Below are 17775 nucleotides of genomic sequence, written 5' to 3'. Positions count from 1 at the left end.
TCCTATAGGGAGGCGCAGCCAGGCACTGCCCCTGCAGCTCCCATTGGAGCGCCGGAGGGGGCCCTTGGAGTGGGTCCATTGGAGTGCTTAGGAGCTGAAGCGGGGCCATGCCACAGCTTCCGGGAGCTGTGTGGAGCGGGGCCATGCCGTGGCTTCCAGAGCCGTGTGGTGCAGCCCCCAACTCTGTGCCCCGGCTGGAGCGGGGCCGTGCTGCGGTTTCCAGGAGCCATATGGTGCAGCCCCCAACCCTGCGTCCCGGCTGGAGTGCTGGAGCGGGGTAAGTCCCAGATCCTGCTCCCTAGCGGGAGTTCGCGGGTCAGCTTAAAAAGGTTTGCAGGCCGGATCTGGCTTGTAGTTTGCCCACCCCTGCTATAACACCATGTTCCTGGAAAGCATTTCTCCCTACCAAAATCAAGTCAATTCCTTCTCTCCCATCCCCCTAATCCCCACTCCCATCTCATCTCTCTTAGCATTGTCCTTTTCACTTTCATATGCACCAGCACACAAAGTTTCAAGACTCCTTAGCAAGCCTATAACTCATTGCCAAAAGAAGCAGGAGAGGGGAAAGAAAATGTAAGCACCATGACCAGACAATGAGTATATTGGCCAGGAATTGGGTTTCTCCCTGGTACCTGGCTGAAAAACTCCTCTATTTTGTACTTCTCTTAAGACTAGAGAGTCAACTTCTAAGATACCTATTTGTTGCAAACAAAAAAGGGTACTGTATAGTAGAAATCTCATTTGCTCTGAATAGCAGTTATGTTCAAACAGTAAACAACCAGCTGAAGAAATAAGATGCGGATATATCCCGCCTGTGTGATAGCTTGCTCGTTGCACTCTTCCATGCTTGCTTATGTGATGTATACTCTTGTAACAGTGATGGAACGGGGGTGGGGATGAAAAAAATCTAATGTCTTTAAAAATCACTTTAATCTAACCTGAGATCACAAACACTAAAAAGCTGTAATCATAATTGTATGGTTATTGCATGATATAACTACAGGGCAGAGGTAAGGTTGTTTGGGAGCCTTAACTGTTTGTTTCTTTCTTTAAGATGTTGGGATTTCTTATGTGTAACCTTAACTCTAAATTCCCTAGGGTTGTACAGCTTGGTTTAAAGATAAAGAAATAAAAATTGGAGATGTTGTTAGTTAATACAAGTTAATGAAACATTTTCTGCCTAGTAATATGAACAGGTTATTGGCAACATGCTTCTTGAAAATTTATAAGGATTTTTTTATTGCCGTCTTCTAACGCTTGTTTAATGTGCATTCTTCTATAGTAATATGAGTGTCCTCTCAGACAACTACCATAAAAGAACAATCTATGGTAACTTAATCATGTCTTCTCCCTCCAGTTAGATCTCTGGCCTGGTTTGAATAATCTGAACTTTATAACCTTGTAGATAAGGTATTTTGTGTAGTAGACCCAGTTGTAGTCCTTGTAACCAATTCTTCCCCCACCTCCCTCTTTTTATGGGAGGAAGCAGAGAAATTCTACATTTGAACATTGGTTGGACAAACTGGCCAGCCACCTGTTAGCCAGACACACACTGTTGGTGCTTCTTGTGAGAAGCCAAGCATTCTTCCCCGCCCTCCCCCCATTGGTTGCTAGGAAAGGAAATTGCTTCAGGTAAGTGGAGGGGAGCTGCTGTTACGCCTCACTGTTTATATTGGTCTTGGCTTGTAAGTGTCTGAAAAGTTTGGAGTTGCTTCTGCTGTTGGTTTGGGGTTCTCTCTTTCTTCTATTGGCATCAGTATCCTACTTGCGCGTGAAGCATCCTATTCTTTCTCTCTCTCTAAATTTTTGATAGTTCCTCCTTTCTTTCCTACAGATCACTTTATACCTCTTCTGCTGTTCTTCATCAGCTAGCTTCATAACAAAACTGGAAGTTTTGTTACTGCCTGTTATCTTCAAGTGGCAGTGATAATAACAAGATCTTGTAAACTTGAGGGCTAGTACGCAGCAGAGAAAGTTTCTCACCCACAAATAGCAAGAGGATAAGTGCCTTTGTTTTCCGAACATATTGTTTGAGTTTGTCTTGTACTTCAGTGCTTTATAACAAACATATGGCCTCTCAGAGAACTCTTCTTTGTATTATAGGGGGTCTCACTCACATTTTATCTTGGATAGAATCACTGAGATTCAGTTTATGGTCCTATAAACTGCAACCTTAATTGCTCAGAGGCACCATATAAGACTGAGAGAGACTCCGAGGACACCATGTACTTAAAAGGATAGGAAAACTAAGCTATTGGCATGCTGTGGTTTCTGTCCAAGAAATATTTTCAGGTCCTACTTAAATAAGAATACCAAACACTTTGTTTCTGACTGTGCATCTAGATTTCTAGTCTCAAAATTAAGAACATGAAGTGGCCATCAAGAAAAGGAGATATAGTGTGGCATCTCAAATTTTTTCAAGAAATTTGGAAAAACGTACATGTTTGGCTCCAGGAGATGCCTAAGCAGGTAGCTTTCTTCTCTGGACATATCGCGCAAGTTGTTCATGATACATGCATTATGATAAAATTACTGATTTTCAATATCTTATCAAAGTCTGTATTCCCTGAGATTAGCATGATTAAACTATAATTTAAGACCTTACTGCATGCTTACTGTATTTTCAGTATTCTATTAATTTTGCTCCATTCCTTAGGCCCTATATGTTGAATTGGGAACAGAATTACCTTTTTTCTTCAGTGTACCAAGTACTCTTTATGAAATCACTTGTATTTAAAACTTCCAGTGCAGAGATTCTGAGCACTATAATATGATGGTAGCACTTCGTTGTACAGCAAGACAATACATTGCTAATAAGTCTTAATTTTTTAAATGTGTTTTACAGGTTATCTGAGATGGTGAATTGAAGAACTAAGTTTTTTCCAAGATGAACAAAGTAAAAACAACATCAGAGAAAAGGTAAATGCAGCAGTATATAGACTTCTTGAAGTTCAACCTAGTTACTTTTCCATGTAACGGATCTTGAGAACTTTACATTTTAAGGAAGCATAATACATTTAAAAAAAAAGGGCAAAAAATACAAAACCAATTATGGGGGTCCATAGTGCTACAGTAGTAATCAAACAGTTACTGCAATCTCTTAATATAAAAATAGCTTTAATTAAATGAATTATTTTCTTTTAAATAGTAACTGATTTGGAATTATTTTCTCTCTTGTATTGATCAGCATAGTGAAATGGATAACAGATGCTATCACCTTCCTAAGTGCATTTTTGTCATATTTGAATTAGACTTACTATATGAATAAACACTTTCAAAATTGCATTTAATTTCTTTGAAAGAAGTAGTAATAAATTACCACAACACTAAATATTTTGGAAGAAGATCATATGCAAAAATGCACATGAAACTGCATGCTTACTTTTGTGCATGCAGTTATCCGAACTGCGCATGCAAAAAGGGTCATTTGGACACCTGTTACCTGAAATGCAACCATAGTAATTCACCTTGCAAATACTGTATAGGAAAACTATTGCCTGCCTGTATTTGAGCACATCTCTGGGATTCCATCTCCGAATTTGTCTTGAATAGCAATCCTTCAAAGCATTGCATAACTACAAAATATGAACAGAAGCACCAACTTCAGTGGGGCCATACGCATGTATAGAGAGATGTGCTCAAGACTGTCTGTATTCCAAACTAAGGGGGTGATTCCCCTGTTCGTGTACATATGTTTGCATCGCTCTCATCAAGCTAGCACAAGTATAAATATCAGTGTAGCTGCAGTAGCACGGGTAGTGGCTGTAGAGGCACAGCTTAGCTGTGCAAAGTACATACCTACTGATTTCCGGCAGGTTTGTACTTGGCACAGCTAAGCCATGTCTCTCCTGCCACTACTTTTGGATCCAGGGCTACACTGCTATTTATACTTGTGCTAGCTCAATGAGAGATAGCAGGGGAATCGCACCCTTAGCTTGTAGTGTAGAGGTAGCTTAAGTGGTTACAGAATCATAGCCTTGACTTTCTTTTGTTTATACCAAGTACCTATGAAGAAGCTTCTGGGCATATGGGGGTGGCAGCAGTGGAAGCAAGCATACAGGCAATTTGAGTATACAGTACTACAAAATGTCAACAGTATTAAACTTTTCTAAGCACTTCAAAAGCAAAACCCCTGCCCATTCACCCCATCCTTTTTGGCATAACCTCATCCCATCCATTTTGGCAAAACCTTTCTCAGATAGCAATTTCAGTCAGGCAGGTTTCATGCTCATGAATGGTTATTGCTGAAGGAATAAAGTGTAATTTTATAAATCACATACATGACACAAATTTACATGTTGTGTTACCAAAACATGAGCCAGAGACATTTCCTGCTCCAAAGATCTTGCAATCTAATATAGAGGCAAGGGTGTCAAAGTCAAAATGCTGATTACTGATGCATATATATGGCTGATGGCTCAACTCTTGAAGTTTTGTATATAAGGAACAGATTATTTCATCATTATGAAACTATTTAGAGAATTTACAAAATGTCTTATGAATGGAAGAAGCTTAAGACATTTGTAACAGTTCAGTTTGGTATTCACTGCAATAGCAAAACCATCTAGCTAGTTTGCTCTCTTGGAAAACTTTCTACCCCTCCAGTGCAAATAAAATTTGCAGGGTATTTTACCTTTCAATGTATTTCTCTATAGTATTCCTTTCTAAATTAGAGTATGGATTTACATGTTGGACCCATATGCCACCATGTGGATTTATCTCAACCACAGGAGGGATTTCAAGTTCGTTATGAGGATCTCTTACCCCCATTTGGAGTAGTCTTGGCTCCTTCGTTGTCCACTGCAGCCACGGAACAGTTCGACATTTGAGATTAGTGCTTGTTGTGTTCCCCACCTGGGCAGCTAATGAAAGACCGATCTTTAGAAATGGTCAAGAGATCAATATGCATCCCAGCCAGGGAGCATTAGTTTTTGGAAAGTGAAGTCCTTTCTCAGCAATGGGTATTCCTGAACTTGAGTTCCCGCTAATGATGGTACCAGGAAAAAGGTATCCTTAACTGGATTCAGCTCAGGATATATTGGCCTTTTGCATGGAAGGATAATCGGAACTAAACAGATGTAGATGAAGATAGTCATTTTGTTATTTTTTAAACACAGTTAATTCAGCCATATAACTCAAAACAGATATACCTCTAATAATGAGTAAACTATGCGAAATACATTGCATATCGTAGACAGTTGGTATTACTGAGCTGTGTGCCTGCTGTGGTCATTAGAGGGTTGTGAACCTTCAAAGATCAGGTTAAAATAAATTCACAAGCATTTAATATTGGAACTGCTTTGCATTGGGCTCTGAAATAATAAAATAATAATAAAACAGAACAAAATGCACAAACCCCAAAACTGGGCTTAGAGAAACCTCTTATGAGAAATCTTATAGTAAAATTTGAGTTTGCTGGCTCACTGGACGTGTGACAAGCAATCATATTGGGAATGGGTCATATGACTTGGCCTCTGTGACTTTTCCCAATAAGCATTTCTTGATCTCTAAATTCACTGAGTTGCATCCTCAGTGTATACAGATAGAGGAAGTAGAGCAAAATAGCTGACAAACTATGAAACGTACCAATGACTTCCTCCCTCTGGCTGCACTTCATTCTTAGTGATAGAATTCCTGTAGGAAGTGTAGCCCTAAGCCATTCTAAGATGACATCTAATGGTTGCTATAGTAACTCCTCAGAATTCAATTCTCTTTCTGGTCAAGCTCTAGAATTAGGTCATTGAGTAGAAACTGAGCAAGGTGTAGGATGTATTTAGCTTGCAGCGTAGTAAAAATCCTCTGCAGAAGGAGTAATGGATATGTGTGAACCCATCATTCCTGCAGAAATACAGTGAGGATGCTTAGACCTCTTGGGAAGCGGGCAGGACTTGACAAATCCACTTACCAATGGCAAGCAGAGACCTTTCCTTGGTGAGTGGGGAGACCTACGCCATAAACTTCTGCAGAATTCCATCTTTTTTGAAAAGAAAATTTGTTTATGGCTGTGATGATACCCTTCCAAATATGAACCAATGCTCAGTTCTCTGTTCTTGATTCTGCAGACAGCTCCAGTGCCTCCGTAGCTGCTAGTTTTCCCAAGCTGTTGTCGAGTGAAATGGACAAGAGTGGGCAGTTACAGCTTCTCACAGGATTCTGAATGGCAGCAGTGTGGGTGACCAGTTGATCCATTTAATTTAACTGCAGCTTGGTGGGGTGTGGGAAGCTACAAGCTGAAGCACAGTCAGGCATTGGCACTATCCACCGGGGAAAAAAGGTGACCCAAAAATAGCAGCCCTGCCCTGCAACAGTCAGTAGCTAGGACACTGTCTTACTGCAGCTAGGAGGCTTTAGGGTGGGAGAGGGGAAAATGTGCCTCTGCTCCCTGTTAGTAATCAGAAGGATTCTTGGGTGAGAGAAAATAGGCTTCACATTTATCAGAGATTGACACAAATGTTTGGAGACCCCAGACATGGCCCAGGAGCAGCATCTTCTGCTTTCCCAGGAATTTTGACGTACTTGGTTTCTGAACAGTGCTTTCCCTATGGAGCTTTCTGATGGCAGTGTCCTCTGTCTTTCTTACCAGCTTCTCTTAATTTTTCTGGCCCTGGGTAAACCTAGGAGGACCAGATTGCCTGAGACAAAGTTAGTGCTAGGTGTGAAAGTAGATAATGTCTCTTATGGCTATTTTAAGCAGCTGTGTGTGAATCATACATAAACTGTTGTTGACCTTTTTTCCTGTTTGGTGTATACCAGAGTTCTAGGATTTTGTATATTGTCATACATTATTCTTGTGGAGTAGTCTAAATTGGTCTTCCCTTAATTAGTGCTGGGTGTATATAACTGGTTAAGATGGGTGTTCATGAAGTTAAACTATACCTTAAAAGTTATAAACTAAAGGAGAGAAGGTCATGATAAAACAAACAAACAAAAAAACCCTCTAATCCTTATTACTGATAGATTTGATACCCAAAGTAGATGTCTGTAGTAGCTAAGCCCTGGCAAATCTTAGTTTTGATTTTTTTTTTTTTCTCCTTTGACTCTTCTTGCTTTTCTCTCTACCAGAACTGTCAACATTCTAGGGTTGAAATATCAGACTCAAAATGAAGTATACAACAAAAATAGAATGTTTAATTACTTTAATACTTTTAGTTATCTAGAACTTCATTTTCAGAATTCAGCCTTTCTGTTATCTATTTAAAAATCTCAGCCATAATATATCCTCTATTAAAGTAGTCTAGGTGACTGAGACATCTTCCATTGGTGGCGATGAACATTTGCATCTAAATTCACAAGCTGCTTTGAAAACTTTAATCCTACAAATGTTGTCTTATTTCCAAAGAGGTATATTTGAGTTGGACTTTATGTAACTTGTGATCAAGTACAACTGGAGGTATATTATGGTCATTCTTACTATGGGACCCAAACCCATAACAACAGTATGATTCACGGAGCTTTTTACCTTTGCATTTTATTGTCACATACCTACCCTGACAGCTGCACTTCCAGCACAGCTAATAGCATGAGGCCTATATGGTGCTAACACTCCTGTCACCCAGGTGTCTGATTTAAAATACCTGTATTCTATAATTGTCTGGCGTTTATGCTTAAAATATATTTTTAAAAAATGACCCAAGCAGGATTCAAATCTGTGGAATGCTTCCACTAGAGACTAGCCCTCGAACTCAGAGTTCCACCCTGCTAGATGGGTATGCACTCTCTTGACAGATCTTCCTAAGTCTACAGTTGGGGTGAAGTATCAGGGGGTAGCCATGTTAGTCTGTATCTACAAAAACAACAAGGAGTCTGGTGGCACCTTAAAGACTAACAGATTTATTTGGGCATAAGCTTTCGTGGGTAAAAACTTCACTTTGGGGTGAGTGGATTATGGCGGTGTGGAGGAGCAGCAGCATGAATGTGTAGAGTGGCTGTGACTAACTGCTGTATTGATTATCTTATGCCTAGCTTGGTTTGCATAAATGGACATCAGTGAGTTTAATTTAGTTTCTGGATTCAAAGAATAAGTATTCATATAGCAAATCCTATCTAAAATTTAAAGAAAAGTTTAGTTCCTGCTTTATTTGAAAAACTCAACTCAGCCTTAACTGTGGAGTCAGGTCCATCTCTACAATAATCCTCTTATTTTTACACTTTCTGATTCTAGGTTTATCATTTTCAAGACAGTTTTATTCAGTTAATGTTCTGAAGATAGTTAAGCTCTTTAGAATGTTCCTGGTTGGTTGCTATAATGCCAATTTCCAGCACCCTTTTAAGTCTAGACAAATAAGCCTCTTCTAAACCTTATGGATGAAAATCTTGAAGTATTTCTGAAAGATACTATCTTGCAGTGAGAATGGCTTATCCTTTCTAAATCGCTAAACGTTTCCAGTAAGTGTTGAGTGATTATGCTACGTGTTGACTGGCTTTGTAAAGTGCAGCTGAATGGCTCTTGATATGAATAAGGCAAGCTTGCATAGAGAAGTATTTAGAGACCATATTGCTTCCTGGCTAAATGAGGCAAAAATCCTGTTTATTGTAAAACACCTAATGCCTTTACTGGGAGCTGAGCAGGATTGGGAGTACGGTGAAGTGAATGAGATTTGCAAAGAGTAATTATGAAAAGTTTTGAGTAGGGATCTTGGCTGTATTACTCCCTCTCATGGGTATGAATACTATGGCGGATGGATTGATATTTGTTGGATGGTTCGGTTTACTGGGGAATGGATTGGAGAAAGGTCTTGTATTTGAGTGCTTTCATCTACTGGAACCTTGGGGGTGTCTTGTGTTGTGTTATAGACCCTTGCAACCTGCTTTTGGAGTCCTTGCTCACCTACCTAACTGGCAGATACAGTCATTCAGTGCCACTGCAGGATAGCTGAGAGGGTTCGACAGCATTACAATAAATTTAGTATATAGAGGCCTGGGAGTTGGCTGAAGGGGCTTGGATTTTCTGTTACTTGCTGAATTAGGCAGGGGATTGGACAAAATAAGACCACAAAAGAGCAAGGGTAATGTAGCTAATATTAATCACACTACTCTAGTTTGTAGTCTCTTCTTTGGTGTACTGAATATTGGTTTTGAGCAACTTAACTCTCTTAATAAGCTGTTATTAAAATAAAGTTAATGCTTTTCATGATAACGTGCATGTGGTATAAGACCTGTCAGGATGACTGCAGGACTCTTGTTACTCCAAATGTTTCCTTCTGGGTTCTCGGCTCAGCATGAGGAAAAACAGGATTGGGGAGGTGTTGTGGCTGTACTGGTCACATTTGTGTTTAAATGTAGGATATTTTCCATCCCAAAACAACATTCAAGTATGAGAGTGAGTCATGAGAGACCAAAATGGAAATTCTTTCTTGATGAACAAGCTGCTACAATACACAGTAGTTTCTAGTCAGGCTGGTTGGATTCCTGTCCATTTTGGGTCTAAAATTGTTGAGGATGAGCATCCTTGAAGATTACCATTGAACATTGAGTCAGCTATCATGGCTTCCGTTATAATCATGGGATCATCCTGGGTGATTTCAAGCTCAGTGCATACAGATACCACTGGATCTCCGTTTTGGGTGGGGATTAGAGGTAGAAGTCTGGAATGAGGGATGTGAAGATTATCTGTTATCATGGAGTATTATCACCTCCTGTTTTAGTAGCAGTGCTCACCTCTGCCCTGGATGACTAGAGAATTAATTAGATTATGTCTAGTCTTGGAAGGATTACATTTTTATTGATAAATGTTGGTAAATGTCGGTTAACTGTACACATAGAAACTGGCAGAAATCCACTGGTGATCAAAATTTGCAGATAGACAAAGTAAGAAGAATGCTCTTGCGAATTTTAGTTTGATTTAAGGATTTTCACTTTGTGTTCTTCTTTTGACATGTGGTGTTTAGCAGTTATAAAGCTTTTAATTTTTTTAATCTGTCTTATTAAATAATTGCCTAACCCCCCCTTTGCAGCTTTGAAAATTTAAATATTTAAAAATAATGGATAAAACCCATAATTTTGCACAACTGTGAAAACTTAAATTGATAAAATTAAAAAATGGTTAAAAATAAACATCGATAGTATCCATCAGTTTTTTTTTAAATCCATTTCTGACCACCCTAATGATCTCGTTGCACATACAAGGAAGCAAAACTGGAACAGCTGAGAGGGGAAAGGGAGATTGTCAGATTAAAACTCTTTTTACACACTTTTAACTCAAACAGTTGAGAAGATGCATATATTTAGTAATGGGATTTTATGATATAAACTTTAGATTACGGAGGACATCTTCAAGCAGTTTATATCAGTTTTAAGAATAGGCCATGTTATTGGGCATAAACATGTGGCAATCTTCCTTTTAAAAGTTACTTTGGTTTTGGTTGTGAAGTTATAGTTTAGATGCCAGTGTAAAGAAATTAAGTGAGGCTAGAATAAGTTTCCTTTGCTGCTGTTGCATCAAATTGTTTCCACAGTTATAAAACACTTGCTGTCAGCCATTTTTTTTTCTTGTTTTAACATTTACATCCAAGGGTAAATTCATCCTATGGCAAACTTAATAATAAGAGCAAAACCATTCTAAACTATTACTCAAGCAATAATAATCCATCAACTTCTTTATAAACAACATTGTCACTATTTATAAAACTAGTGTCATTCTTTAGTTTTATTGCGAATAGCCAGAACTCACTGTACATCAATTAAAATAAGTTGTCATTTACTATTGCTGAACTGTAATGGAATGCTTTGCTGTGCCAGTTGTTCCTTAGAAACCATAGTTGTACACAGCAATAATGTTAATCATGGAAATTTTTTAAACATATTTTCAAATGGTGGGGTGAATGTAAAAATGAAGAATGAATAAAATCTGATTAGTAATAGTTTGTTTTAACTTTGTCAATGACATCTCAAGTATCTTACATTCTACAAAGATGAAGGTGATTTGATTTATGTTGTAGGCGATTTGAACTAACCTTAAGGCTTTTAATTAAAGAATATAATTAAATACGGTAGTGGGGGAGATAATATAAATATCTGGATAAAAGTGCTCCTTATGAAATGTATCTCCTCTTAAAACACCAAGACCTCAAGCCAAACTGTACTTGTGTACCTCCAAAATGAGACAAAACTGTGACAGAATAAGTCATTCCTATCAATGTCAATTTAAAACATTCTGATTCTCTACAGTTCTTCACTTTTATGAACATTATAAAATAAAGACCCTCCCATCTAATAGTGATAGTTTATTAAGTTTTGTGCTGTATTTCTTCCAAAAAATATTTGCAAAACTTAAGAAACCAAACTGGTTGCATATAGTCTCTAAAGATAAGCAAATAAGTAATAAAGAATGGGATTGTCTCAAAATGGTTTGCAGAGAGTGAGGTAAAACTTAATACGGCTGTATTTTTTCACTGTTAGAGATTTATCAGAAAATGTTGAAAGTGAATGTTTGCTGTGAGAAAACGGTTATCAGTGAAAAAATGATATTAAAACTTTCAGCCAGATTTTTTTTTTTTCTTGCTGCATGTGTGCAGAGTAAAGCCTAACACAAGGATATGATTGACTACTCAGTCTTGTTAGGTAGGATAGCAGGAGCCAGGAAGGGATGGGAGACTCTAGATATGACCTCCTCTTGGGCTCTCTCAAGCAGAGGCTGTAGACCTGAAACATTGCTATGGGGGTGTGGGAAAGAAAAGATACGAACCCACTAGAAAGGTGACCTGTATCTCCCAAAGAAAACAGCATTATTTTCTCAGGATAGGGTTGTCTTCCATTTCTTCTAAGCTTTTTGTCTAAACTCTCCTTTCCTTTCCCTGGTGTGGTCATTTTCAGAACAGGCTTATTGTTCAAGCTGTCTGAGGAGGAATAAAAGTTTGGAAGAGCGGAAAAACGCTCAAGAACTGAAAAGTGATCCGCTCTTGTTTTTCTCCATAAACAGTAGCCTTTTTTGGGAGGGTGGGCTCTGGTTCTGTTATATTCTTGAGTACTTTATTTCTCCACATCTGGATGATTACACACCCTAAAGGCTAGCCAGATGTTGGGGCTTTTGTAGGCATTTTTGTAGACCAGTCTGGCAGACTTCAAAGCCGGGGCTACTGTATAGGCAATAAAATGTCAAAGTAGTTGAAAATGGATTCTGATAGGTGGATTCCCCCTCCTGTGGTAAAAATTCATGAGAGATGGCCAAGGAGGAAGTAACTTCTGCAAAGTCCCCATCCTCCCCTTCTAGTGGTGTTCTCTGGATGTTTTATTGGGGTGTAGGGTGAAAATTGTCCCCCTCACTTGTGGAATGAATCCTTGGGGGAGGCCCATAATGGCTTTAGAGCCTAAGTGGTTTTCCCCGTCAGACCCTTCCCCATGTTCCTTGAGAGCATGGCTCCACCAGAGATGTGCTGCCCGGGACTTCCCTGGGCATGGTGGCACTGGAGACACCCCTTGACAAGAGGGATCTTAACTGTAGAGGTTGTTCCATGGAAGATGTGATACGGCCCCAGTTTTATATAGTTATAGCTGATTTCCAATTAAGACTAAATGTTGTGGTGTTATAGGTATGAATTTGAAGAAATAAGTTGCTAATAACAGTAAATTTGTAATAGTACAAATTAGTTAGTTTTAATTAATTAGTCAGTCATGAATTTCCCATATGATTTCCTTGGGTAATCTCAGTAGTTGGGGTGATCCCTTATGTCCTTGGAAAATAATGGGAGTTTTGCCACTGAATTCAAGGGAAGCAGATTTAGTCCCTTTTAAGAATGTAGCAAAGACAACGCTGCCCTCCTCTGTACAGCTGTCTTAATGAGTGTGTCATTGATAGCAGGGAAGAAAAGCTAATTTTGAGAAGTAACTAAATAGAGCAAAACATTCTGTTTTAACTATAAAACTGTACAAACCTACTGATCTAAACCTAGTTCACTGAAGAACTAACTTTGACTTTAAAAAATGTAACATTGGATTTTGCCATGTGAGGCGAAACAAAATATTTTTGTCATATGTTGAATACGGATTGAAACATCAATATAAATGTTTCTTCTAGTCTTACTAACAATTCTCGGATTGTGGGTCTGCTGGCACAGCTGGAGAAGATTAATTCAGAATCTTTGTTGGTAGAAGCAGACACTGCCAGATATGTTACCTCAAAGATCCTTCATCTGGCTCAGAGTCAAGGTAAATATTTTATTTTACTTAATGTTTTAAAAATTGTCGCTTCTCTTTCTACGCCTCATCCCAAAACACACTTGTATACAGCATATTTGACTGCCACATTTCAGCACTGAAGTTCTGTTGGTGTTTTCTCACCTCGTCCTTCAAAAGAATTTCTATATTCCTGTTTTATGTGAACAAACAGTGAGAAGTTGTATTTATTACTTGTCTCTATGTACTTGGATGTGGAACACAAGATTCTTCTATTAGGATAAGGTTCTCCTATCTGAGTTCTTCATAATCTGACAGTTTGCCTTATTGTACGGTATTTTTGGTCTCCTAAGAGTACTACCACGAGTAATTCTATCAAAATAAATGACTATTTTTGGATTAAGGTACTATTCTACGTGAACAAGGATGGCAGAGTCAAGGCCCTTTCTGAGTTGTCTATCACTTCTGTCATAGCTTGTCCTTACTACTGTATTTAGGCATTCACATTAAAAAAATAAAGAGAAGCAAGCACTTGTATTGTTGCTTAAGAACATGCTATATAGAAATGAGTTTTTTTTTTTTTTTTTTTTTTTTTTGTAATTTACCTAAAAGGGGGAAAAATAACAAAAAGACACAAGTATTTTTTCTGCATCTCTTGGCTGAAGAATGTAACCTTGAAGGTCTTTGGGTAAAAGATTCTTTCTGGTACCCTAAAAACACATCCAGTAACACTCTGGAATAACAAAGGAGGAACCTCATTAATATATAAAGCAGCTAACTGATCAACAGAACTTCCCAGTACAGCCAAATCCATTGGAACAGCCTGGCAGACAGAAAGGGAATGGCAAATATCCCAAAGAATGATGTTGAGGTGGCTTTATTTCTCACATGCCCTACAATGGAGGCATCTTAGTTCTTTTCTTTCCTTCCTTCCTTTTGAATTCAGATTCCCCTTCCTCAAGTGCTGTATGATCTCAGTTTATTTTGCTTCTGTCTGAGACCAGAGTCATTGATGTCCACAGCAAAGATCTTTCAGTGTGTGTGGATTTCCTCTCAAACCTGTGACCTTTTCAGAAGAATTGAATTTTTAGTAACTGGAACTTGTCCTTCCTTTTTAAGGAAGACTGAGGAACATGTGCTAAATCTGAGTTCCTGTTGTCTCCTTTAGATTGCATATATCAATGCATCATTATTCCAACCTGCCATTTTACCATTCCTTCCCCAGTTCCTCAGTACTGTAGGCGAGCAGTCTAGCTAGTGTTTGGTGGCTTACCTAAGAACATAAGAGTGGCCATACTAGGTCAGACCAATGGTTCATCTATTCTGTCTTATGACTGTGACCAGTGCCAACTACTTCCAAAGGAATGAACAGAACAGGGTAATTATCAAATAATCCATCCCTTGTTGTTGTGCAGTCCCAGCTTCTGACAGTCAGAGGCTTAGGGGAACCTGTGCCAGTACCTTCTATGCAGAACCTTCTGCCCTCCTCCCAGTTCCCTTACTAGCACAGTCCATCATTCTATCTCCACCTTCCAGTAACTCATCTGAATGGTCTGGGTCAGGGGTCGGCAACCTTTCAGAAGTGGTGTGCCGAGTCTTCATTTATTCACTCTGATTTAAGGTTTTGCGTTTCAGTAATACATTTTAATATTTTTAGAAGGACTCTTTCTATAAGTCTATAATATATAACTAAACTATTGTTATATGTAAAAGTAAATAAGGTTTTTAAAATGTTTAAGAAGCTTCATTTAAAATTAAATTAAAATGCAGAGCCCCCTGGGTCGGTGGCCAGGACCCGGGCAGTGTGAGTGCCACTGAAAATCCGCTTGCGTGCCACCTTTGGCACGCGTGCCATAGGTTGCCTACCCCTGGGTCATACCACTGGCTTGTCTGCTTCAGAAAAAAATCCAAATAGCTAGAATCTGCAGAGAGAGGCAAGCTTGAATTGCTCTCCTCCCATGTCGTGTGTGTGTGTGTGTGTGTGTGCGCGCGCGCGCGCACCAGGCTGGCCTGGTGTAGGCTCCCATCTTTGTGGCCTGTTAGCAGTTCTCCACAGATCTGTGAAGTAAAGAATAATCTAGTGGATTATAGCAGTGGATCTCACTGTGACGGGTTGGATCACATAAACCCCCTTGGGAACTGACAACTGATGTGCCAAGACTACTTCTGCCCCTGCTTTCCCTGCCAGCCTGGGAATCCGGCATCCTGGCTTGCTGAGCCAGACATGCCAGTCTGCTCCAACACAGACCCAGGGTCTAAACCACGTGTTCCAAAGCTGCAGACTTAACTGAAAGCAACTTACAGAAGTGTTTCTGTCTTTAACACTCAGATGCCCAACTCCCCATGGGATCTAAACCCCAAATAAATCTGTTTTTACCCTGTATAAAGCTTATTCAGGGTAAACTCATAAATTGTTCGCCCTCTATAACACTGCTAGAGAGAGATGCATAACTGTTGGCCCTCCCTCCCTCCAGGTATTAATACATACTCTGGGTTGGTTAATTAATAAGTAAAGAGTGGTTTTATTAAATACAGAAAATAGGATTTAAGTGGTTCCAAGTAGTAGCAGACAGAACAAAGTGAATTACCAAGCAAAATAAAATAGAACACGCAAGTCTATGTCTAAGAAAACTGAATACAGATAAAAACCTTACCCAGTAAGCTTCCTTTTACAGACTAGTCTCCTTCTAGTCTGGGTCCAGCAATCACTCACACCCTCTGTAGTTACTGTTCTTTGTCCCAGCTTCTTGGGGGTGGAGAGGCTATCTCTTGAGCCAGCTGAAGACAAAATGGAGGGATCTCCCAGGGGTTTAAGTAGACTCTCTTGCGGGTGGAAACCCCCTCCTCTCTCCTATGCAAAGTCCAGCTCCAAGATGGAGTTTTGGAGTCACATGAACAAGTCACATGTCCATGCATGACTGAGTTCCTTACCTGCCAAGCCACATTCCTGGGAAAGCTCAGATGTGGATTGGCGTCTTCGAGTTCATTGTTGGCTTAAGCGGTTCTTGATTGGCCACTTAATTTCCACATTCCTTTCTCAAGAAGCCGACCAAATGCTTTACTAGAGCTATCAAGCAAATATACAGCCAATATTCTTAACTTCAAGTACAAAAATGATACATGCATTCAAATAGGAGGAATGTGTTCAGTAGATCATAACCTTTACATAGATAGGTTACATGGCATATGTAGCATAAAACATATTCCAGTTATATCATATATACATTCATAAGCATATTCCCATGAAGCCTTATGGGGTACACCGTCACACTCACCGTCACCTGTGACTCAATGTTACAATAGAAAAATGTTTCAAGGACGTCCTCCCATGTAGTCATAAAGAAAGGGAGGGTCTTTCTTGACCGACTTCGACCAATTTGTGACCAATTAGTTGAAAATTCCTGACTCATCATCAGCCTCTTAGTGCTACTATACAAGCCAAATTGCTGTAATCCTGCCAAAAGATAAGTATTGGGGAAGAAGTGCCCCAAAAATGGTATAGTGGTCAAGCCACTTCTGAAGGGCCTATCTATAGAGTGCATTTTCAGACAAGGAAAGATGCCCAAACACCAGTATTCTTGCCAATCTCTTTTGGTACCCTACAGTTTCAGCCTTGTCTTCAGCGGTATTGTTCCTCGGCCCATTCAAGGTGATCAGGAACTGTCATCAGCAAATAGTTATAAAAGTGTCAGACTTAACTTTTGCCTCCTCCCAAACAAGGCATCCCGTTTCAAGTTAGTAATACCTTATTAGAATGGTTAAGTCAGATGGGGATCTGGAGGATTAATTATCACTTTTCCCTGGCAGGCTTTTTCATTCTTAGTGTGTCCTAAATTTCTTGTGCCTTTTTATATCAAGAATTGGAAGTCTTCTACAGGGACTATCTATGTCAAGATGCCTGAACCCAAGCTATTTCCTTACAGAAAGAGTCTTCTAAATTTATAAGAGATGCCAAAAGTGGAAGGAAACTATTAAATGCATTTCTTAATGTCGACATGTTTTCATTGCTACATTTTAAATATGGCAATTCAAAAGATCAGGTACAAATATAAATGAATATTTCAAATGAAGTTCAGATTATGGATATTTTCTTCTGTTTTTTCAAAGTCATCCCTCCTTAGCCCTGGCCGCCATTAGTCCCACTTTAACTTCAGTGGATGTTTTAGGCATCCATAAAGTTCTCAAAAATAATAGCAACAAACTAAATTTTAATGAGCCTTCTGTTTAAACTGTCATGTCTTTTCCTTGCCTTATTTTGTACTGCTTTACAGAACTCTTGTCTGGACAGGTGACATTTAAATCCCAGAAATAAAAACAAATTACGTAGCAGTTCAGGTTACGGTATTAAGAGCCCCCAGTACAGAAAACTTACATTTGGATGATTTATTTTACAGACTGTTAATGTTGGAGATGTTAATTATTTAATTGTGGCATAGCTTGTTACATGATATGGATTTTCTAAACACATAGAGGGACATAGTGCTTGCCCCAAAAAGCATACAGTGTAGGGTACCAATCCTGCAGACCACTCATGGTGATAAAATTAAGCATATGCAGTTTTTGCACAAGTGTTTACAGGCTCAAGGCCTAAGAACTTTATTCATAAATAATAGAGATCATTGGTTACTTATGACAAACTTAACAAAATTTCTCTCAAACTGGGAA

The 17775-nt window shown here is 39.1% G+C and overlaps 1 protein-coding gene across 4 annotated transcripts in view; it reads left to right on the top strand.

Moving 5' to 3' along the window:
• Nucleotides 1-17775, top strand: part of AGTPBP1 (ATP/GTP binding protein 1) — a 128224-nt gene that overhangs the window by 20851 nt on the left and 89598 nt on the right. For 2 of the 4 annotated variants that reach the window (XM_029911709.1, XM_026652395.2), the window contains exons 1-2: nucleotides 1887-2919; nucleotides 13087-13143. Coding sequence is in view for 2 of the 4 variants with exons in the window: in XM_026652394.2 (XP_026508179.1) it covers nucleotides 2888-2919; nucleotides 13013-13143 (163 nt within the window). In the remaining 2 variants the exon portion in view is untranslated. Of the gene's footprint in view, nucleotides 1-1886; nucleotides 2920-13012; nucleotides 13144-17775 lie in introns of those variants that run through there. The other 2 variants (XM_026652392.2, XM_026652394.2) reach the window with 2 other exon arrangements.

This window comes from Terrapene carolina, unplaced genomic scaffold (genome assembly GCF_002925995.2).
Source record: "Terrapene carolina triunguis isolate 2854851 unplaced genomic scaffold, T_m_triunguis-2.0 Scaffold113, whole genome shotgun sequence".
Lineage (NCBI taxonomy): Eukaryota > Metazoa > Chordata > Testudines > Emydidae > Terrapene > Terrapene triunguis.
Note: the sequence above shows the minus strand (reverse complement) of the source record. Positions and strands in the feature narration are given on the sequence as shown.